Consider the following 23,880-nt stretch of genomic DNA (forward strand, 5'->3'; position numbering starts at 1 on the left):
CGGACGCGTCAATCAGAACGCTGTGCAACCGGTCGGATTAGTGACAATTAGTCGGTCGGTTGAAAAGGGGGTGAGGCCAGCGTCATACCGGGTGTTACGTACTCTGCTGTGCGGTAGGGAGCCACTCCGAAGGCTGTCTGAGCTGCGGGGGGATTTGGGTTTATCGACTGTGATCCGTTAGTGAATTCGCCGGTGTTCCAGAGCCTGGTAATGGAGGAAAAGTGATCCATATGTAGGTATCGGTATCCATATTTTCTCCATATCGTTAGGCGAATGGATAACAAAATTGCTCAAGCTGAATCGGTGCGAAAAAAATTCCATGAAGATATGATCACAAGACGGACTTTTGGCAATGCTGCTCCAACACATGTTGTCTAGATATAAGCCTGCCATTCCATGCAATGGCTCCAATTAAAGTCGTCATCCGCGTAAATGGGTTTAATTCTCCTTGGGATCTGTGCCACTCCCAGTCGGGTTTCCTCTTACATTATGACCAGAGACCAAGCCGTATGGAAGCACCGACTTTAAACTGCCGTCTGAGCAGACGGCGCATAGCTGAATACGGAAAAACAAAATCGCCCAAACCGGTTCTGAGGAATCATCACAAACACCACGTGCTCCACAAGACGTCGAGCGACTATTATCCGGCGCTATTTAAACCACTGCCGGGTAGAGAGCTGACACTCTTCGGTAAAGAAACGATTCCTTGAGCTTCAGAAAACGTCACCTTGACCCAAATTGATGTGACTTCCTCCACGTTGCCGGCGGCGTCCAGCGATGCGCACTTCAAAAATATATCGGCTTTTCTTTTCTCACAGACCACAACTGGTTGACAACAAAGCAGGCGCAGCATATTTGCCGAGCTTTATCTCGGGAATCTCAAAGCTAACACCACTTGTGCTCACCCAGCCAACCGCAAAACGTCCAGCCAACGCGGACTTCCTGCGTTCGTTTCAGCCTTGCTCATCCTGCCGCCGGGGAGGGACGGGGTGGCAATGGGTAGCGCCGGGGCACCAAGGTCACTACCGGCGGCGCCTGACTGACCCAGAGATGGGTTGAGCCCCTGCAGCCGACGGGCGGTATATAACGCCGACCGTGACCATGAACACAGCGCAGTGGGACTCTGGCTCACAGGGAACTCACAGCCGCGCCCGGTGCTGCTGTGGAAACGGTGCAGCGGCGCCGGGAGTCGGACAACTAGTTAGACTAATACAGCCGGGAACGGACGTGGTGCTGGAACATCCCCTGTCAGCCGACTATGAGCACGATGCTGAGTCTTAGCGCGGTGTGGGCCGTGTGGCTGCTGGCGGCCGGCTGTGTCGGCAGCCAGGAGACCGAGCTGGCCGTGTTCGTGACACCGACTGACACGCCGGCGGTGACACGGTGTCAGGACACGCTCTCCTACCTGTGCGGCAACTCGACCGGCGACGGGTGCGTGTCGCCGCGCCGCTTCTGTGACGGCCGCGCCGACTGCGCCGCCGGCTGGGACGAGCTCGGCTGCGAGCCCTCGCTGCCCGGCTACCGGCCGGCCGAGGCGCCGCTTCGCAGCGGCAGCCGCGTCTACTGGAGCTCGCTGACGGTGCCCGCCTGCGCCAAGCTCTGCGACAACACGCCCCGCTGTCAGGGCTTCAGCTGGCACGGCCAGTACCGGCGCTGTCAGCTGCACACAGACCAGGGCACCGAGCAGACGCTCGGCGCACAGTGGACCTCCTACCAGCGCACGGCGGCCAAAACCAACGGCACCCGAGGAGCCCGCTACCTGTTTGACCTGCCCGAGCCGACTGCCGCGTCATCTGCAGCCGACGAGGTGAATCTGTCTCTCAGAAGCAGCCCGCCAGTGCGCCGTCGTCGCTCTGCCCGGGTGGCCCGCGCGGCGCAGTGCGGCAGTCAGCCGGTGTTCTACATGCCTCCCCGCAAGCGGCAGGCCACGACACGGATCGTGGGCGGCAGCGGCGCCCCGTACGGCGCGTTCCCGTGGCAGGCGCACATCAAGGTGCGCCGCGGCGGCTACTGGGTGCACCACTGCGGCGGCGCCGTGGTCTCTCCGCAGCACGTGCTCACCGCCGCCCACTGCATGGTCACACACGACCGCGATCAGTACCTGGTCGTGCTGGGCGACCACACCAACGACGCCGTCGAGGAGCACGAGGCGGCGTATGCCATCGACAAGCTGGTCATCCACCCGGCGTACGACAAGCCGGGCAAGCGGCACGACCTGGCCGTGCTGCGGCTGCGCGCCGGCTCCAACAAAAAGTCCGTGTACAGCGCGCGCGTGTCACCCGTGTGTCTGCCGGCGCCGTTCGAGCGGCCCGCCGACGGCACCGAGTGCGTCGTCTCCGGCTGGGGCCTGACCGACCCGGCCGACGACGCCAGCCTGGCCTCCTCGCTGCTGGCCGCGCGCGTAGCCGTCATCCCCGAGAAGGTGTGCGCCTCGGCCAAGGTGTACGGTGCCAAGCGGCACTTTTTCCCCGAGGGCACCCTGTGTGCCGGCTACCTGGAGGGCGGTGTCGACTCGTGCGGCGGCGACAGCGGCGGTCCGCTGGCATGTCGTCTGGGCGGCACCTTCCAGCTGGTGGGCCTCGTGTCGTGGGGCGACTCGTGCGCCGGCCCCAACAAGCCGGGCGTGTACACGCGCGTCGCCCAGTACACAGACTGGATCCGGCAGAACCTCAACTGAATCTGTCTGGATCAGGCAGAACCTCAACTGACACCGACTGGATCCGATGGAACCTCAACTGACACCGACTGGATCCGATGGAACCTCAACTGACAATAAATGACCATGGATCCAGCAGAACCTCAACTAAGCTCATTGGATCCGACAGAACCTCAACTGAAACCGACTGGATCCGACAGAACCTTAACTGACGTCTGACACCGACTGGATCCGGCAGATCTCAACTGACACCGACTGAATCCATGACAGCACCGTCTGACACCACTGTCCTCTGTAATATCTACGACAGACATTTGCACTGATCAACCCTCTGCGAGCGTTCGATCAAAACTTCGAGCTTGATATTGTTGCCATTATGTCATGTGTGTTTTGTTTTGTAATAAATACATATATTGTGAAAAAGTTGGGCGAGCATATTTTCTACCATTTCTTCTTATCACACTGCAAAAACACTTATTCTGGTTTCTCAGCATGCTATCAAATAACAATTAATCAGTAAGAGCTGCTACTGTTTCTACTAACGACTGACAGGGGTAATGGCTTGGTGTTGAGCGCTCCGCTGGGGAAAATGGCAAATATCCGTTTTCAGAAACAAAAACGGTCTGATTTAGGTACAAAGTAAGGTAAAAATGAGGTCATGAAGAGGAAGGCAACCAAAGATTCCTAGTTCTTTGCAAAATTTTCTTCCTTTTCTGATTGAGTTTGTCACAGCTAGTCAAAAGAGGCAAAAGAAAAGAAGTTTGATAACATGTTCCAAATAAGTTTTGGTCCTACCAACCATCAAAATAAAAATGATCCTGATCGCCATTTTTGACGCATTGGTAAGGGCAACTCAGTTTCGACCACATTGTTTTTAGCATGCAAACTGTAGGTAGGTATGTAGGTATTTGTAATAGATAGGTGACATTTTTGGATAAGCTTCTCATCTCTTCGTGGCGTCTCTCGACAAATACCTACCTAACGAGCAACATGTTGGGGTACGGTGACGTGACCAGACAATAATGCGAATCATTTCTGCCAGCGTGGTCTACGCAAGTCAGCCAAATATGCCTGGAAGTGGAACATATAAGTAAAGTATGCCTGCCAATGTAATGCACCACGAGGCCTGCAATATTCATCATGTCATGTTTGAGTGGACTAGCTGTAGTGCTTTAAGGCGGTACCCGCTGGTAATTGGTTTTTATCTAGGTATTTATATTATAGCGCCTGTGATCGTGGAGTCGTACACTGCAAGAACTTATGGCTCATCCAAAGACTTTTGAATGTTGTGCGTTAGCCTGATATCGTAAAACCAGATATGTCACCTGGTAATTAATACCTTAGGACCAGAAGCGTGTTGATTCATTCAGCGTGTTGTGCATTTTGTTCGATGCCCCATATCGGTAAACCTCGAGCACCTCTAGTCACCTTCGGTGTCTATCATCGGGCTCAAATTATCCCCGACTCTGACCCGAATCGCCAGCACACGCCCCGCCATCCCTCACGTTAGCGAGATTTACAGCTCATCCATTACTGCCAGTCCGGGGGCGGCAGCGGGCGCCGACCTGACCTGACCTTTGGCGACCCATCTGCCATGCAACGCGTGTACCCGCCGGCGGCCTGTCCGTTACAGGTGGGGGCAGGGAGGGGAGGGGGGGAGGACGGCTGACACCGCCGAGGGTGGCGACGGCTGGGCCGTATTTTGAGCCAGCCGACGCCACATTTTGAGCCGGGCGCGCGCATCATATGATCCACAACCACCGCAACATAGAGGGGATGGGACAGAGAGGGATTCCCTCGAGCGATCCGAGGGTTATATTACGGGTCTTGTTAGTACTGGCCTCGGGCTTTGTACGTAGTCGTATCGGCGTGGACTGACCTGCTGAGGTAGTGGGTGGTACAGAAGCCTTTTTTTTGAAGGCTTATTTGGTATCTGCATGGACTCTTTCATGCGTGCGAACTTGGAGCCATGAGGAATGACGTCAACGCTGCGTGCGTCATATGTGCCCCATTTATCCTAAGGGAAAAAGTGGTTAAAGACATGAATATTTGGGGATTTATGCTTCTGCTCTGCAGTGCGACGTTGACCTAAACAACTAATGCAAAAAATCCAAGCCAGTGTTCAACATTTGACTTAAAATTGCAGTCGAGCACAATAACTTTATTGTTGAAAAAAAAAAACACAAGACGTGAAGCTGACCAAAGTTAATAAGCTTTGGAAAACAAAGATTAGTCTGGACACCCTGGCATGTTGAAGCTCTTATCATCGTGACAAAGCTGAGCCATAATTTAGTATGTGGGCCATGCTGAAGGTCAGCGGTTACTCACCATCTCAGCTCAGTGGACACTGAAGAATCGACTGCGAGCAAGAACGCCGACCGCTTGCATCGCGAACAAAGCCAGTGGCGCAGCAGGGCTGCCTTCCACTTTTCCCAAGGCCTCTCGCTCTTCCCCAACAGAGTGCAGCTCCAAGGCCTCTTGTCCAACGATCGCTCACGCTCACACGGGAACAAACACGACAGACAGAACATTGGGATCCCAATATCACAAACGGAGACAGCGGAGACAAAACAAAAACCCGGCGGAGAAAAACGTCCGGCCGCGGACAGGAGGCCGCAGCTCGGACCTCGACCCAGCCGAGATGTGTAACTTGTGTGTGGCCGACGGCCCGCGCTCCACTATGTTATCCCGCCGACGCTGTTTGGTCTTCTTTCTCCCTACTAGTCTGTGTTTTTCGACAGCAGCCTCTGTGGAAACGAAGTCCAATTCCAATGTACCCTGACAGCGAGTTGAATTCACTTATAGGACTTCCATTCCAAGTTCGACATCATTCAGAAGCGATAGCTAGAAGAAAACAAGCTCTTAGCACTCGTAGTTTTATGTGCTGAAAAGGAAACAGGAAGTTGATTAGGCTGTCGATACGTTGATATGTCTGCTGATACCTCACGTCACATATTCTATGAAATTTTATTCAGCTATTTGTATCAATGATAAAGGTGAGGCATGAGTGATCTACAACACAAACAAGTTCAGCATAAGTCACCGAGGAATGGTTAGGACACCGGCTACTCAACCAATGTAAAATAATGTCGAAGTGTTGTCAACCTATTCAATGGGCTATAGATTCCATTTCCACTCAAGAACTATCACTCAGGAAAGTTTATTCATTTACCGGAACCTGTTACCATCTCGGTTAGGTAAGTACTACCATTGATCGGAGCTTGAGCCACCAGGGACCGGTGCCCAGCCGCAAACCATTAGCCCGGCCCCCGGGCAAAGACTGAACTCTATCATCGCCGTGCAGCCGCAACTGAATGCATGCAGTCTAATTGTGTATCCGGTTCAGCCCTCCGACGCTGAATCCGGCCGCAAATGAACCGGCTCGCTACCGTTTGTGATGTGTGTGTGTGTGTGTTATGTGTGTGTAGCCGATAAGCCGACTTGTGTTGTGGCCTGCGGGGACCTTCTTGCGACTCTGGCCCGAGTCAGCCACCTGCTGGAGCTTATTGCGGTGGTCGCCGACTTCTCAATATGATGGTGGGGCTGAGTCGACCCTTGAGATAACGACATATGTTTTGCGTTTCAACCAAGCTCACTTGAACACCGGAAGCTTGGAAGCTTCAATCATGCTGGCAGGGGCAAGACCACGTGTATAGGTAATTCCTGGCATTCCGTAGAGGCATGAAGTCATATGGTTTGCATTTTATTCACGGGGAAAGACGGTTATATTAGTTGGATGGATCATAGCATGGTGTGCTCAGACCAGGGAATTAATTTCTACATACATGACCTGTCCTGTATGGACGAGATATACCTAACGCACGCGCATTTGGATGTCATTCCTATCTGTACGCATTCCCTATGGGCACTGAACAATGAGGATGTTGAACGATATAAGTGCATTTTGCTTGCATTTGATTTGAACAATAGCTACGTTTTGTCATTTCCCGCATTTTTAATGGAACTATTCTAAAAAAATCCACTATCAACTTTGCTCACATCTATGTGAAAGTCTGCTATATTTATTAGAATGTGTGCATTTCAAGCTAGATTTTGTGATACGTTGGCGACAGAGAGCTCACTTTGACGGCACATTGCCAACAATAAATGGAAGCTGAATGACCAGGAAATGTTCTGTAAAATGTCAACCATTTCGCACAATGAGCTCAATGATGCTGTAAATTGATTGGATGGGTGCTAGCAATACGGTCGGAGGACGCGCACTGTGATATATGCACTAGAGATACGCGCATTGTGCACTGTGCAGTGTTCACGTGCATGACGTGCATACAGGGTTGTATACGACTCAATCAATAGCAATCAATTCAATCACGACAAAGTTGGGAAACCAATCAAATCAATCAAGTCAGAGCAGTTTTCGGAAATTGATTCAATCGACTCAAACGCGACAATGAAAGGAATCAATCAACTCAATCAAACGACTCAAACCAAAACATACATTAGGTTTTTTGCCCCACCAACTTGGAAAAGTGTCCATAGCAGTCTGGTGTACCTACCTACCTAGTAGGTACCTACCTACCTACCTACAGAAGAAACATAAAAATATTGTCATTTAAAATTATAAATTGCCATGCCATCCAAAGTTTCTATGCAATAAGGATGGATACCTAGTGATGGACAGGTGGATCATGATATTGAGGTTCAATGGGTAGAATTGGAGCAGAGTTTCATTTAATGGGTGCAAAATAACCCAGTAGTTGACTCGCCCCTTAACCCACGAGCCGCTGGGGGGCATAAAGTTGCCCCCCCCCTTTACGTTTTGTAAAATATCTCCGAAACCTGATGAGCTACGAACGTGAAACTTGGCATAGCTTCAAATGAATACCTAGGCAATGTTGAAGGAAAGTTTATTGGTTTTAGCACCTAAGATGACGTCACAGTGACGTCATAAAGTTTTGTCGTTTTCCGATATGGACCGTTTCTGATGACGCTAAGCATGAAACTCATCTGTAAATGAACTAGACAGCACCTGCTGTCATCCTAAAACATCTAACTACACTTCCATCTAGTTTCTGACGAATAATCGGCCCTTTATATTCGGTCCCATATATCTGATGTATCGTGAGGAATATGAGAATCGCAAATCTATAATTTCACTTATGACGTCACTGTGACGTCATTTCAAATGGGATCAACACCAAATTTAAACACAACCTCGGCTAGGTATTCAGGAAGATGTGTGCAAAGTTTCGCTTCTCTATCTCTTCGCGTTGCGACGATATCGTCGCAGAAGTAATGGGGGGGGGGGCAACTATATGCCCCCCCCCCCCAGCGGCCGGCGGGTGGCGCGGAGGCCCAGCGGCCGCCGGGTTAACCCAAATCACCACCTTTCACCTAAAAGTTGTCAATTTAATTTTGGCCATATTCCAACTCCATTTACACTAAATATCAGATATTGCAGTTGAAAGTTGGCTGCTCGGATTTTGGCAGTGTTCGTGATTTGGCCATTTACCCTACACCATGTCTATTTTAACCTTCGCCCCAGTGGGGGGGGGGGCATATGTTACCACCCTGTCGCGTTTTTTGCGTGTGAATAAAAAACCGCGGCGCGTAGCGCCGCGCCGCTTGGGGTAGCTTTTGGTACATCAATTTTGGATAATGTGTGAAATTTTTGACCCCAGGTCATGTCAGGTCAGGTCACCAGGTCAAGTTAACCCTCGCCGGCCGAGGGGGGGGGGGCGGGTGCCGCCCCCCCCATAGGGTTTTTTCGCGATAGCTCCGAACACGCTGGCGATAGAGAGCTGAAACTTGGCATACCTGACCTTTAATCCAAGCCGCATCTTTTGACACCAACCGCATTTTTGGGTCAGGTCAGGTCACTGACCTATGACGTCATAAGTGAACCTCTGCACGGTCTTCAGATGTCGCAACTTCGCAACGCCCTCACTGCCAGAGGAGATGTCACAGGCCAGGGAAATGAAACTTGCAGGATCTAGTATCCATTATGAGTCCCACAACTTGTATATCTCGGATTTTTCCTAAAGGTCATATGAGGTCAGGTCATTTTCGTGACCTCACCATTATAAGTCAATGGGGAAAAATGAAAACTGCTATTCTGGCGCCGGGAACGATCTCCAACTATCTCAAGCACACAGAATCGTGATTTGATGCACTCCTTGCAAGGTTAGATGCGTCACTTTTGCAATGTTGACCTTGCGTGACGTCATTTATGACGTCATCAAGGTCAAATTAGTTTTTCGTCAATAACTCTTGATCAAATTGAGCTAGCGAGTCGGGAAAATCACCAATGGACTCAGGAAGGCCTGCCGAATCGAATGATATGCGACATGACCTCTTTCGACCAACTTCGTGACCTGGGGGTGCTGACCTGACCTTGACCTGAGGTCAACACCCCAAGTTGACCTGACCCGGACAAAAAGTATATCATTCGACGCGCCTGAGCGAGGCAAACACGATGCTGCCAAAATCGGCGCTCTGCGGCCGTTTTTTGCGAAGTTATTCACCAAAAACTGAACCGTACCCTGAGGCACTTGACCTGACCTCAGAGGTCACCGGATGACCTAGGACCTTAAAATCGGGTACCAATCTCTGCGTCTCGTAACGGCGCACACGCTCGTTTTTTCCGCGTCGCGCTAGCTCCACCAGGGGCGAAACGGCGAGGGGGGGGGTCGTACCCGCCCCCCCCCCCTCGGCCGGCGCGTATGTAGAAAACCAATAGGTCCGGCGAGGGTTAACTGACCAAGCCTAAAAAAGCTTGCAATCATGTCCAGCCTGCAGTGATTGTCAGAAAGGTTTCAAACTTGGTGGATGGCATGCTGTTATGGGCGCCTACAATTTGTATCTCTCGGATTTTTTATATCCGTGACCTAAGGTCAGGTCAGTGGCATGACCTTTCCATTACAAGTCAATGGAGAAAAATGAAAATGCCTCTAGATCCGTGTGTACGCATCGGAACAGTCCAACTATTTCAGAATCACAATGATTAGGATCACCCGTGATGACCAAGGTGTCTTTTTTGCTGATAGCCTCTAGAAAGGTCATCCGAGGTCATTTGAGGCTACAAACAGATTTTTGCCAATAACTCTCGATTGGAAAAAGATAGAACGCTGCGGATGGTCTCATTGTGTTTGTCTTGTTGAGACGCATCGACTGATATGCAACATGATCTTTTCCGGTAAGGTCATGACCTTGACCTGAGGTCAAATTTTCAAGTTGACCTTTCAAGGTCAAATTATAGTTCATTCGAAGCGTCTCGGCGAGGGGAACAGCGTATTTACAAATTGCAACCGAGCTCCGCCGTAGGGTATTTTATTTCCGCCGTAGTGTATTTCACTTGGGGGATTTTCTACCATACATCTGCCTGAGCTTAGGGTAATTACAATTTGTCGGCGACGTTAAAAAATGATGCACTTTTTTCGTAGTATAGGATATCGCATGTGTATATTTCTGCCTTTTTGGGTGCGCTTTATCAGTTTTTCGTGAGTAACTCACTTAAAAACCGTCCGATCGCGACGAAACTTTCAATGCCCCCGATTTTATCAATTTTACACCTACCCTGAAAATTTCACGACCCTGACCCAAATGACCTTTGACCTGTGACCTATTTCTCGAGACCATGTTTGGCCCGAATCGCGATTCGGCGTATGTCGGCTCGCATTAGCCGCGCGGTTGCAGTCTTCACGTGGTTTCAAGCGTTGAAACATGTGATATGATGCTGGTCCCATGCATTAGGGTGGGTGTCAAGGTCACCTGAAGGTCAGGTCAGCTCAATGACCTTTGATGACCTCGGTTCCTTATTCGAGTTTTACATGTTTCTAGGCTAGTTTTTGGAGCTGATTTCGAATTTAGCAACCATTTGAACATTACAGGGGGTGTAACGAAATTATACGGACACCTTTCTTCCCGCTGTAATTAACCCGTGAGTTGCTGGGGGGGGGGCGTTAAACGCCCCCACTTTTTTCGCCGGGCCATAGCATAAAAACGGCGCGCCGCAGGCGCGCCAAATTTTAGGTACCTGTAGGGAATTGATTGAAGTTTATTGTGACAAAGTTTCAAAAAAATCGGTCCTAAAAATTTTGAGATATCGAGGTTGTAGTGACGTCATGATTTCTGAGTTTTCGACCAAAAACGGCATATGTTTAAAAAATCATATAAAATCACAGAACAGACATGCAGTAAACGCCATTAGACTGCCAATACCATGAACAATCAAATGGCTATCTTCGATTATTGATTATCGTTCCGCATTTTCCAAAATCTTGAACTGAATCTTGGCAATTTCTTGTGACTAGGTACTTCACGACCATGATACATGCATTTCTTAAATTGAACTTTTTGAGCCAAACACGTACACATATGATAAAATGAATGTCACCATCGTGTTCTACGCCCCAAATTACCCATAAAACATGTGTCACGGGCTGCGAATATCAGTTTTGATTTTCGGGGATATGTGCCTACCCGGTTGACCTGACCTTAACCCTGACCTATGCTTGACTGACCCCTACATGGAGCTGACACTCTTGTAGGCCTTATATGATGGATTGTGCACCGTTTTGACAGAGCTTTTGACGAGAGGCGCCCATTGCGAAGTCCTGAAGTCCATGCTACTGAAAGCCCGATTTCAGGTGTTTGACCTGACCTTGACCCGACCTGTGACCTCAAAATTCAACTTTAAAGTACTCATCTGAAGCGTCTCGTCGCGTTCTTTCGCTTGCCGCCTCGTGCGTTTCGCTGCGCCTATTGGTTCTCGAGTTATCAGCTGGGGGCGTTTAACGCCCCCCCCCCCGCAAACGGTGGGTGGCGAAATACACCAGCAACTGCCGGGTTAAAAAGCAAAACAATCTGGTACTTTTTCTTTTAACTGAGCTTGTAGCCACCTTTCATAAAAACACAGTGGTGAATGTTCTGGAGCATTTCAGCCAATGAATTCTCCAGCACACTGGCTTCGATGCGGACCAACGCCGTCTAAAGTAACCTGTGCCTGCGGTTGAGCAGTGCTTATGGCGGGTGGCTCTTCATACACCTCCTGCTGAACAAGAACCCACAGGTTTTCGATTGAATTGGGATCGCGACTTTTTCCAAGTCATAAGCGTTAGCCCAGAATGATTGAAGAAGGTTCTATCGGCATCACTTCCCGTTCTTTTAGGGACTTTTAAGTAGCGCGCCGCCCCGCATGAAGACAGCGTGGCTTGAATCAGGCATCAGTGCGCGTTCAGAAATCGTGCCCTCCTATGCCGTCTAGTTGAGCGCCTCCAATCATGCTCCACCACCTTCCCTGAAAAGGCTCCACCTTTGCCTATGGGGCAAAATATAAGGGACAAAAACACAAAACAAGACAGATAAAAACAAAGCAAAATTAACTCATTACCTAATGAAATTCAGGCTGGAGCAAAAACATAGGTAATAGGTATCTATGTCAAATCAGAATGAAAGATTAAAATCAACCTGACCAGGCCTTACGGTCTGACCTGGTTCCCACCTTACTTCGCCTAACTTAACCCAATTCAACCTAGCCTACCACCACAACACCTGCAGAGGTACCTTCCTGGAAAAATGACGCCCAGGGAGGTGACTGTCCAACTTATTGGAATACTACCATGATTGCTTGTCAAAATGTGTGTCATCATGCTCTTGTTTGACAAGTGATGTATAATAAATGTGATATTCAATAATTATCTCCTGACTGTTGACTGTTGAGTGGTCAAAATATTCAAATAATCAGGGTACAATGCTGTGCATAGTGCACACTAATCATGTTGTTTTTGTGTAGGCCCTGTGCACATTGTTGTGTGCACTGCTATGTGCACCTTAAGTAAAAAAGTGCCTGGTGGTACATGACAAAAGGTTGTGCAACTGTGAAGTTCATGCCCTTGGTCAAGCTGGTGCCAAATGCCTATAGCTATAGCAGGATCAGTGAGGGTTGTAGACATGCTACATACATTGTGCATTGAAGATATTGGCACAAAGTTCATCCGTAATTACTATGCTTAACACCTAATGTAAGAAGCGACACAAATGCCCAGATGATAAAACTCTCTGGTCAACATCACACAAATTTATTGACATACTTTGCAGGTACATATTTACATTCATGGCAAATACTTTCGATTTGATTCAGAAACTAGTTGCTAGTAAGCTTGCATTTTTGTAGGTACAACAACGACCACATATTAAATCATAAAAAACCTCATGGCATTCATCACATACCTTTTTACCGAACAAGTACCTAGCTACCATGCAATGATTCTAAAAAAAAAAATCCGCAATCCAGCTATATCTCAACTGACGCAATGAATTTGAAATACCCTAACAAAACCTCAACCTATAACTGTACATAAGAAGAATGCAATACTACAGAACTATGAATTTCTGAAGTTATTCTCACATGCTGGAATGTTGAAACTCTACTTTTGTCCTCCATTTCCATGTTTGAGCCATCATATCAAACTGTTTTCGTTCTTCAGTCACAAGCTTTCGCACAAATCTTGAATCTACAAAATGTGTATCAATTCCCAAACTAAGTAATTGATCATATCAGTATTATGTTTAGGTATATAAAGAAACTCAAATAATCCACAAATTGTTATTGAAACACTCCCACTTCAAGAATTCACAGCAACAGTACAAGTTCCAACAGAACAGACAACAGAACAACAACAGAACATTATAGAGTTCAGTGACAACATGGAGGAAGGAGTATTCTCTCCTCCATGGTGACAAGTTCAGAAGCAAACAAACATTGCGCCAGATTTCGTATGAAACGCGCCATCGTCCTGAAGTTTCTACCACAGACGGTAGTTCAACCGCAGCCGTAGTGCGAAAACCCCTGCCCACCTTACCCCACGGCGGAGCTCGGTTGCAATTTGTAAATACGCAGGGGAACACGATTCTGGCAATAGAAATGTCGTGGCTTTTTGTAGTCGAAAGTTATTGTCGAAAAACACTTTTCGTAAAAACAGCTATTTTTGGAGTTTTTGCCCTCTGGAGGCTAATCCTTTGACTTGAGGTCAACATTGATAATGACCTTTTCAAAAGAAGAGTTTAAAAGCTATCGATTGCTCTTCTATGCGTTTTTCTAGCTACCATAGTTCATGAGATAGCGGCATGTTTTCTGAAAAATATAATGACAATTGGCAAATTTTGACCTTTGATGACCTCTGGTGACCCCAATATTGCTCTAAGATGAAAAATGACCGAAATACTTTCAAACGTACACATTGAGGGCTATCGACTGCTTTTTACCGCGTCTTTCTAGCCCTCTTAGTTTTTGAGTTAGAGGTGGGTGGTAACATATGCCCCCCCCCCCCCCCCCACTAGGGCGAAGTTGGCCGAGACCGCCACTGGGGCGCGGGTTAATGGATAATATGCATCAATAACATATTAACCATAGGGAAATAGAAATAAATATCTTACCTGCATGTGACGGTTTCGGTTAGACAGAGACTGACGGGCAGCCTAAAAAATCTTTCCACACAATGTGCATTTGAGACGTGGGATGTTGTCAGATTGGGAAGGAAGATATTTGAAGCATTTAGCGGTCCACGACTCTGGACGTGGCATGTCAATGTTAGGTACCTATGCGAAGAATTCAAAACATTTTATTGCAATACAATTTGAAACTGTTAGGACTGGGGGATAAGGATGAGTATTAAAAATATATTTAAAAGGAAATGGAGAGGACAGGGACTCTGGAACCACAGGATAAGTTAAGGACAAAGGAAGTAGGAACAAGGAAAATTAAAACGCGAAAACGGCATGGTGCTACTGCAAAGAAAACGTTTTGCCGGTTTTGCTAATAAGTATGCTAAGCTTTTATAAATCCTTGTTCTACGTCTTTTGATTTTTTGGTGAGATGACGTGATTGAATATCATGCAGTATGGTAGATCATCATAAAATAAATCGGTTGTAGGTACAACACCAATTTCGTTTTGATTATTATTTCATTTGAAATAAAACCACTTAATAATATTCGGTAAAATATTTTAAGGAAAATGAAATATATTAAATATGTTATGCTTAGTCTCTCAGGAGAAAAGGATCAACAAACGTTCTGCTGCAAATTAAACAATGCAGCAAATTAGGTAAGTAAACGTAATTAGCGAGACGAAAACGGCGCTTTTGTTTCAGTTATTTTTGTAGGGGTTTCAGATATTTATAGAGTTCAGTGGGTTGTTTCTGAGGAGATGTGGAGATGTGAATTATTAATTAATCACACTTTATTAGTATATAGGGCCTTGCACTTTATCATCTGGATTAAAAAAAAAACGTTTCCTGCTGAGCGCAGAAAGGTAGGTAGGTGCATCGCCAGGTTCTATCACCAGGATTGGAGCAGTTATGAGTTATTGCAGTTGAAAGTCAAAGTTGGCTGTTCATGTTAAGGCCCTCTTCTTTATTTGGCCATCTACCCCATATTGCAGTTGTAATGACAAGCAGTTTTCAGTGTAGTTTTGTGATCTTTGATGTCATCAATTGGTGTCATTATTTTTTGTCAACTAAAACTTATTTGAACTTTCCATTCAATCGACTCAATCATACGAGTCACTCTAATTTTCGGGAATCAAATCAGTCAACCAGTCGCTAAAGTCAAACGAGTCAGTCAACCAGTCATCTCGAAAAGTCAATCGACTCAATCCAATCAACTCAAAATACGCGTTGAAACAAATCAATCAATTCAATCGACTTGATTGGTATACAACCCTGCGTGCATAATTTGCATATAGCTAATCAAAGCAGCTGATAAGAAATCACTCATGGGGCAGAATGTGGCAAAGCAGATGTGATGCATCACTGACAGTGAATGCGCTTAGCTCACTAAAATGAAATCACTTACAAAGTCAATGTATGCCGTTTATAGTCAGGCAATATGACAAACGATCCTCAATACACCATGTTATTATTTTACGGCCTCAGCGCATTCAGTTACGACACTTATTCGATATGCAGCTCGCTGATAGCTGTCCCCTGTTCCCTGCCCCCTTCTGAGAGGCCCAGCGGCGGCCAGGGGTCCTCCATCTCCCGTTATCCGTCGCTCTGCCGTCTCCCGGCCATCGCCGCGGGCTGTGTCGGCTGTGTCGCTTACACGGCCGGCCTGGCTCGTTAGCGACGCGTCGTTTGCGACAGCACGGCGAATATGACCGGACACAGCGAGTCGTTATCGCTGGCATGAAGGTCATGACGGACTGGGACAGTGGCTCTCATCTGGCATATGCTAGCACGCGCAGTGGAAGGGGGGGCGGATTTCGCCCACCCCTCCTGTTTTTCGCCAATAACTCGCGCCGCAAGCATAATATCAATGTGAAATTTCGGCTACCTGTCCAGAATTGAACTGCGAATCTTCTCGTGCAAGAAGTAAGAAAATCGGTTCACAACTTTTCTAGTAATAGCGGTGTAAAGTCAAACATCCTGCCGCCGCGGCGGCGCGGCGGCGCGGCGGCCGGCGCTAGCCGTTACGCGCCGCCTGAATTGTAGACTGTGCCGGGGCGGGACGGTTCCGTCTTTACATCGCGCTCCTTACCGCTGATTATATTAGATTTGCGTCAAATTCGGTGAGAAGACTGAGAAATGTACAGGCAATCATATGGTCAAAGAATTTTGAAAATCGGCCGGTAACAACTTGAGTTATGAGTGTGTAAACACAAAATTGTGATTGCCGCGTTTCCCGCGTCGGCCGATGCCGCTTCAGCCGGCGACATCTTACCCTTCGCAGGCTTCTAACTGCCATATTTATTGTTGGATTATCTAGAAATTCACCATACATACTCACAAATGTTTGCTCTTTCGTATAGTGAAAGATCTTAAAAAATCGGCCGGTAACTTTTTGAGTTATCGGCGTGTAAACGCAAAAAAGTCGCTAATATGGCAAATTTGACCACATTTGACCTCATTTGACCTTGAAGATATTGACCTAGGGTCATGAAATTCACACACAACATAGTTCCCCATGGCCCCCACCTACCCTCCAAATTTCGTCTTTCTAGCTCCAGTGGGAGCTGAGATCTTAGGGGGGGCGACATCCGCCCCCCCCCCTTCCACTGGGCGTAGTACTCGCAACCCTTCCACTGCGCGTGCTAGATCCCGTGGCGCCAGAGACTGAGCAGCGATTGTGGGGAAGAGGGATGGCGGAATGAATGCGACCTCTGTGCTGCCGTTGTTGTCTGACATGCATGAAACAGTAGGAGAAAAACCGACCATAATATTTCAGACAACATATTTCATAGTAGATATGTTAGGTTAGGCCTTAGCCATGACAGAAGAAAGCCTTTATACTGGATATGCTACCATACTGTGATACAATGATGCCAACGAAAAGGTAAAATGCTTAGCAGCCTAAAAGCACCTTACTGCTATCATATACATAGGAGCGAGAGCAATAACGGAAGTGAAAGCCTGCCAAATTCGTTGGATTGACTGTAGAGAAATAAGGAACAGTAAACAAATACATAGATAAAGCTATCGCTCTACATTCAAAACATTGCCTATGCTCAATACCTACACCAACCCATTCGTATCTAACTCCCTTCTGGCTTCTATCACGGGAGTTCCCCTAACGGCTGAGTGTGCCGGGAGTCCCTGCCGATTGAGGCGGCCGGCGCGGCGGACGCTATTGATGGGTGTTGGCCGACGAGCGAGATTGGAGCGCCCTCCCCGCGGGGGGTGAGAGGGGCAGTGGGGGGGGGGGCTGGTGGCGACGCCCGACTAGGGGACGTCAAAGGTAGGAGTAGCGCGGGAACCAGTGACGGAGGGGACGTCCACCGGTCGATATGGGGTGTACCCGGCGGACGGCGGACCTGCTGCTCGTGCCGCCTCGCTCGCGTCAGTGGAGAGCGAGCAGAGACCGTGCCACGCCTGAAGTGAAGTCGGCGGGGGCCCGACTGCGCTGACGTCACCACTGCCAGACGCAGTTAGAGACACTGACATTGACAGACCCCGTTTAGAGGCACGAGTGGTGACGTCGGCGGTAGTAATTACGGTTAGTCTGCTGCCTGCTGGGCCTCGACCACGGCGGAGAGATAGCCCTGCGGTCGCAGAAATGTCAGCGCCGTATCATTTTGAACCATGGTATGGTTGGGAGATATTCGTTGTTTAGGGACTAAGTCTCAAACCAATGGTGTGAATGGTTTGTTGGATGTCTTGGATTTTAGCTAGTTCTGTATTTTTCCAATAAAAGGAATTGCATAGCAACTAAATCAGTATTATTCCACGCTTTGATTAATCATTTTTTTTTTGCATAATATCTTAGAGCCTGTCCTACAATGTGTCTAGGAACGACACCACCCTTCCAGGTCCGTCAGGACCACCATTTGTATGCAGGCGACGGGCCCATCCTCGGCGAAATGTTAACGAGGGCAATTAACACTGATATGCATTTAATACCACATATATCGTCTGCCAGACGACTCGTAGTTCCCTTCCTAACTAAAACAAATGCCTTCAACACTAAATAAGCTTCTGTCGGATGGCGGGCCGATGCGCTGTTATTGCGGCGGCGCTGTTGTTTTCCAGGAGTTTGAGTCCGTGGTGCCGCCTCCCCCGGTGCTCGTTTCCCCTTGTTTCTCTCTCTTTCCCTCGCTACTCGCTGGGATCTCGGGGAGTGCATCCCTGCAGTCCAGCAGCTAATTGTGATTACCAGAACGGTGGAAAATGAAATCGAATACGCCAGCATCTATTGCAAGCTTTTGCAGAAGTCTGGCCAGAGACGGCAGGAGCACCCATGGCTGGCTGAGCAGCGCGCAGCCTCAGCAGCCGCCTGCGGCTCGTAGGGATGCTGTGCCGCAGAGCACCCATGTAGTGCGGCACACCCAGACAGCCTTCTCGAGTCAGCTTGCTGTGGGGCTGAGATGGCAGGCCCTCTCGAGACGAGAGCGTAAGCTTGCTTATTAAAGGGACCCTCCCACCTTCAAAAAAGTTCATGAATTGGCATAAAAGTGATGTAGCGTGAATCACAAAGAGCGAAAATGAACATCTACCAAATTTTACCGGAAAATATTCAACCGTTTTCGAGATATAAGACTTTTATTTTTGTTTACTTTTTGGGAACTCCGCTGTTTCTATGACGTCACATAAAGGTTTTCTTTACGTCGGCATTTGGAAGCAATAATTTGGTATCAAAGTGCGACAAATATTGCGCGAATGATGCGTTTATCTTATCAAGGTCAATATATGATGGCCAACAAAGGATTCCAGGACAATTCCTCTTATGGTATTTTTTCGTATCGCAATTCTTCGTCTGCAAATCTTCGTCAGGGCATTTATTCGTATCGCATTACTTTGTCTCGCATCAGGGTATATGAAAATCGGCTCGCATTTCTTCTTCAACGCAAATATATGCAAGAGTAAGCATTGATGGACAAATAAATGCACCGACGAAGATTTGTAGACGAAGAAATGCGGACGAAGAAATGTCATGCGAGGATTCGTTCGGGTACCATGACATTTATGTGATTTCAAAGTCAAGGTTCACAGCTGATCTGCTAAATCAAGCCAAGAATCCAAACTATCAAAAAACTATAAATATTTGTTTGTCTGTCACAGAGGTCTCAAGCAATATAAGGTTGACATATGTTGAATCAAAAAACTACTGCCACAACTCACATTTCCTGCCTTAGTTTATCATTGTTGTTTTAACTTGCTTTCAAGAGAAACAGAAGCCAGTATCTGATATCACTTCAGATGATTGTTTCAAGATCTGAGTTCAAATGGAATTAAAAGCAAGATCAAGATGAAACAGGGATTATTGCTGTTAAAGTAGTTTGGCCATGATACAACAGGCACATAAATCATTAGCCAAATCAAATACTGGTTGGTTTGTCAAGATGTTTGTTGTCTGTCGTCTGTCGAGCTGCTATGAACACTGAACGCTCTCACTCTTACTTTAAAGAGAGTAGTTTAAGTTGAATGGTAGTGAGCTGTAATTAGACAAAGCAGCTATTCAGTGCTCACATCAAGCTAGGCTAGGAAATGGCATCAACTGTGGTGGGAGGAAGCAGGTTCGGCAGGCCTATGTTGTAAACTTCTGTTGTGTCTTGTGTTTGATCAACTGATGTTTTCTGCTCTGTTTTGTGCAGTGATAGTAGCAGGTAACTGCATGCTTGTCAAATTATGTGAATAAACGAATTCATAACATTGCATTTTTCTCTCCATGCAAGGAACAAGTAAGATGTAGAAAATGTAATAGAGGGCTGCATTGCTGATTTCATGCACTTTATCAGAGCTTTATTTAGAATTGCTTTCCTGAAAGCTACACACAGGCCACAGCACTGAAATTCACAATGTCATAGCTTTTGGCAGAAAAAAAGAAAAGACTTGCTAGGTAAAATTGGCTGAAAGTATGGCAGAGCAGGTCTTGATGCGTATGCCCATCCGTGTGCTTGCCGAAGCCGAACTGACTGCAACACATTAACTCTGACCCACCATGGTGGCTGGCATATCCTGAACTTTCACCACTCTAAACAAGACAACTTTCAGCCCTCAGCAGTCAGCATTGTATTAAAACACTGTACATGGCAGTTGACACTCAAAATTTGTTTCAGTGCCATCCACGGACAACATCAGTCGCCATTCACCAGGCCAGTAAAAACAGAATAGATAATAGCTTCAAACCCATGTAGTCAGAGTTACTAGGTCTGCACCTCAAAACAAAATCCAGGCGACATTCACCACGCCAGTAAAAAAAACAGGTAGGTACTTAGGTAACATAACAGCTTCAAATCTGGTAACATGTTGGTCGGACTTAACACTACCATATGTACATGGAATAATATGATACCAAACAATAGTGCAACCATTCTGGACAACAAAAGTGTATGATAAAATTAATTTAGAATACTTTGGCAGCATGATTTACGAGCACAGGCAGGTGTTACCTACCAGCCTTCTCAATGCTCGTAAAACCAACATTGTAGTTTTGATTTTACCTTACATAATAACACACTTGGCAGCAATGGCACATTTAATTTAACACTGTGAAAAGACCAGTTATAACCAAACCACTTCACAAGCACAATTGCACCTCATGCCGACATCCTTTTCCAAAGACAGTCAGCAGCGTCTTTCGTCAAAACTGGAAGATCAATCCCCTTTCAACTGTTAACATCAAAAATATTTCTTCATGGTGTGATCTCCTATGGAAACCTTGCGGGAAAAGAATTGATGTCAATTGTCAGCTCTTCAAATTTCTTTGGACTTAAACTTGCAGTACCATATCCAGTTTGCTTTGATATTTTGTTTTTCATTCCATGTTGAAGTTGAACACCAAGCTCCAGATATAGCAGGCAGCTTGATCATCTTCGGCCTTGGTATAATATCAGTCCAAGTTCCAGTGGTGGGTATCTTCTAATATTCAAATTAAAATGAAAAGCAATAGGCTTTCTCAGCGCCGACGACGGATTTCACGTTGATAAAAAAGGGAGCTCAAGGTCAGCAAAACTCGGGTTCAAGGAATGGCGGGCGTTGAAATGACTGCTGACGTCATCAACAAACCGCTAATGGTTAAGAGATAGGGACTAAGCTGGTCCCACCCTGCAAGTAAAGGGAAGAAATTTCTTGAACACCATAAAGCTGCGAGGGTTGCGACCAGGATAAATGGTGGTTTCTGAGCCTGGCCGCAAACTTGGCTATCTCAACTCAAAACTAATGTTAAGGTGGGATGGTCCCTTTAAGTAGGTGAAACATCCAAGGTGAGAGTATGTACATACATATTTTAACATGTTCATTATAAGCAAATGCATCGGATATCTCCCGTTCGTCTTGACAACATTGCACAATAAAATCACTGTAAAAGATGGCCCGCAATATATTGATGAGACGGAGAAATATCGCAGACTGTAGTGGTTCTGGGAAACTTACTTAGCGTTAGAATCGGTGAAGCCCTGACTATTTCGACGAACACGTTAACTGCGCTCGAGATGGAGGAGATGTGCAGTTGCTCGTGGGCTCGTGGTATTGCGAATGCGGACGCATTTGATATCAGAACTTCTAACTATATACTACAGCTATCTTCTTCTGCTTTGAAGTAATCATTCCTCATGCGACAGCTTGCGATTAATCATAAAAACTATTAGAAATTAGAATAAATAACGAGAGGTGTTTTGATTGTCGGGTAGTGGACACTGGACAGCCTGCGGCCGGCCAAGTAAGTATACACATTTTTTTTGTAAGACACTTGTGCCCAGCATTTTATGCTATACCTACTCGGATGGTCACGCGTGTCTACATGTTATAACATAAAGATGTAGTAAAATTGTTATAACATGTAAACACGTGTGATTATCCAGTTCTGCAGGATGCAACAGAGACTTGCACTGCCTTGCATTTGGAAAAAAATGGAAGCCCATCCAGTGCGTCTGATATATTTATACAACGAAGCCAAATATATTGTACATACCTTGGTATGAGAGCAACTGTTCGAGTTGATAGCTTCTTTTATCAACACTGACCATAAGCGCATGCCAGAAACGCTGCAGAAACGCATGCGATGACAGTGTTAATGTATACCGTGCCGGGCGGAAGGCGAGTCGCAGCCGGCATGGCGCCCTCACTGCGCGGCGCACGCGAGCCTTGCACTCTACACGCAAACCTAACTATGCGCTCGACCCTTTCGCCATGTGAAGAGTCCAGCTGAGAGCATCCAGTGGCCGGCAAATTGCGTACAGCACGGCAACAGGTTAACGGCCATTGCAGATTTAACCTGATTATTCTATAACGATGTCATGTTATAAAGAAGAAAGGGTTTTGACGAATGGGTATTTTTCCTTTCTCATAAGCAAGTTTGCAAACATATCCGTGTCTCTCCCTCCCTCCCTCTCTCCTCTCTCTCTCTCTCTCTCTCTCTCTCTCTCTCTCTCTCTCTCTCTCTCTCTCTCTCTCTCTCTCTCTCTCTCTCTCTCTCTCTCTCTCTCTCTCTCTCTCGCTCTGTCATGTGCCGCCGTACCTTCACGCAGCGCGTTCCACCGAGCCCCGTCGGTTTCGTCGGCTGCGATAAAGTAATCGACGCGCGCGACGGCAGCGGCGACGGCGCGACCTGTTGAGTGGCGTCGACGGCCGACGCTCCCGACGTTCTGAGTCGAGCTGCGGCCGTCGGCGCGGAGGGTGCGTCGAAAACGTCGGTCCGCGCCGGCGACGACGGCAGGACGGTGCGGTGGAGAGAGGCGTGAAGTTGGGAAGGGAAGGAGAAAGAGCAAGTGATAAAGAGTGAGAGAGCAGCAGGTGACGCGTAAGGAGAGAGATCGGCGATGTGAAGTGAGGAGAGAGTTGAGGTCTGAAAAGTGACAAGTGACCAAGGTGAGGTGTGGAAGACACCGCCGTCAGTGCGTTGGTAAAGGAACCCATCCGTGACCCCGCCGGTGACTGAGGGGGCAGAGTGACAGTTTGCGTTTGAAAGAAGAAGCGTGGTTTGTTGTCAGATGTTGGATAAACACTGTGACCAGGTGAGTTGTGGCAGTCAACACGTATAATAGTTTTATATGCCTTTTTAACAGGTCATAGCCCAACTTTTTCTTAACCCGCGCCCTGCTGGGGGGGGTGTTTGAACACCCCCCCTTGTGTTTTTTTGCGAATATCTCAAAAACGGCGGCGCGGAGCGCCGCCGTTTTTGGTACACCTTATCATACATCAATTCCACACATGTTGTGAAAATTTCAGACCAGGGTCATTTAAGGTCAGGTCACCAGGTCACTTGAAGTGACCTCACCTCATAAAAAGTTTCAATGTCTGTCATAGCTACACCGAATGACCGATCGCTTTGAAACTTTCAGCGATTGCTTAGAGCAATAGCATGTACAAAATGTATATCTCAGAATTTTGATATCGATGACCTAAGGTCAGGTCAATTTTGCGACCTCCCCATTATAAGTCAATGGGAGAAAATTGAAATGCGCCTCTTTTGGACGAAAGACATTATAAATACTCCCAAACACCGAATTACAAGTGGATTAGACACACTGAACATGAAAATGGTGTCCGTGACCCTTGTGTATGCCCTGAGGTCATCTTAGGTCACGAATGGTATCTAACAGTTTTTCGCAAATAACTTTTGATAGGGGCATGCTAGAGCGATGAAAACGCCCTAGATGTGTTCAGCTCGACGATACGGATCGACTGATATGCAACATGACCCTTTCCGGTCAGGTCATGACCTTGACCTGAGGTCAAATTTTCAAGTTGACCTTTCAAGGTCAAGTTATAGTTCATTCGATGCGTCTTGACGAGAGGAACACGATGCCGGTAAAAGTAAGCTCGTACA

The 23,880-nt window shown here is 47.3% G+C and overlaps 3 protein-coding genes across 4 annotated transcripts in view; 2 read left to right on the forward strand and 1 right to left on the reverse strand.

The window, feature by feature from the left end:
• LOC122393949 (transmembrane protein 209-like) overlaps positions 1–23,880 on the reverse strand; it is a 93,013-nt gene that overhangs the window by 45,620 nt on the left and 23,513 nt on the right. The window lies entirely within an intron of this gene.
• LOC122393942 (serine protease 33-like) lies at positions 1,259–2,677 on the forward strand. Its single transcript, XM_043390425.1, has one exon. The coding sequence runs from the start codon at positions 1,259–1,261 to the stop codon at positions 2,675–2,677; it is 1,419 nt and encodes a 472-aa protein (XP_043246360.1).
• LOC122393947 (potassium voltage-gated channel subfamily H member 8-like) overlaps positions 22,699–23,880 on the forward strand; it is a 102,299-nt gene continuing 101,117 nt past the window's right edge. Inside the window, exon 1 of one of the 2 annotated variants that reach the window (XM_043390435.1) lies at positions 22,699–23,065. The gene's annotated coding sequence lies outside the window, so the exon portion shown is untranslated. The remainder of the gene's footprint in view (positions 23,066–23,880) is intronic. The other variant, XM_043390434.1, reaches the window with a different exon arrangement.

The sequence above is a fragment of the Amphibalanus amphitrite genome, unplaced genomic scaffold (assembly GCF_019059575.1).
Source record: "Amphibalanus amphitrite isolate SeventyFive unplaced genomic scaffold, NRLGWU_Aamphi_draft 000565F_arrow, whole genome shotgun sequence".
NCBI classification, from domain to species: Eukaryota; Metazoa; Arthropoda; class Thecostraca; order Balanomorpha; family Balanidae; genus Amphibalanus; species Amphibalanus amphitrite.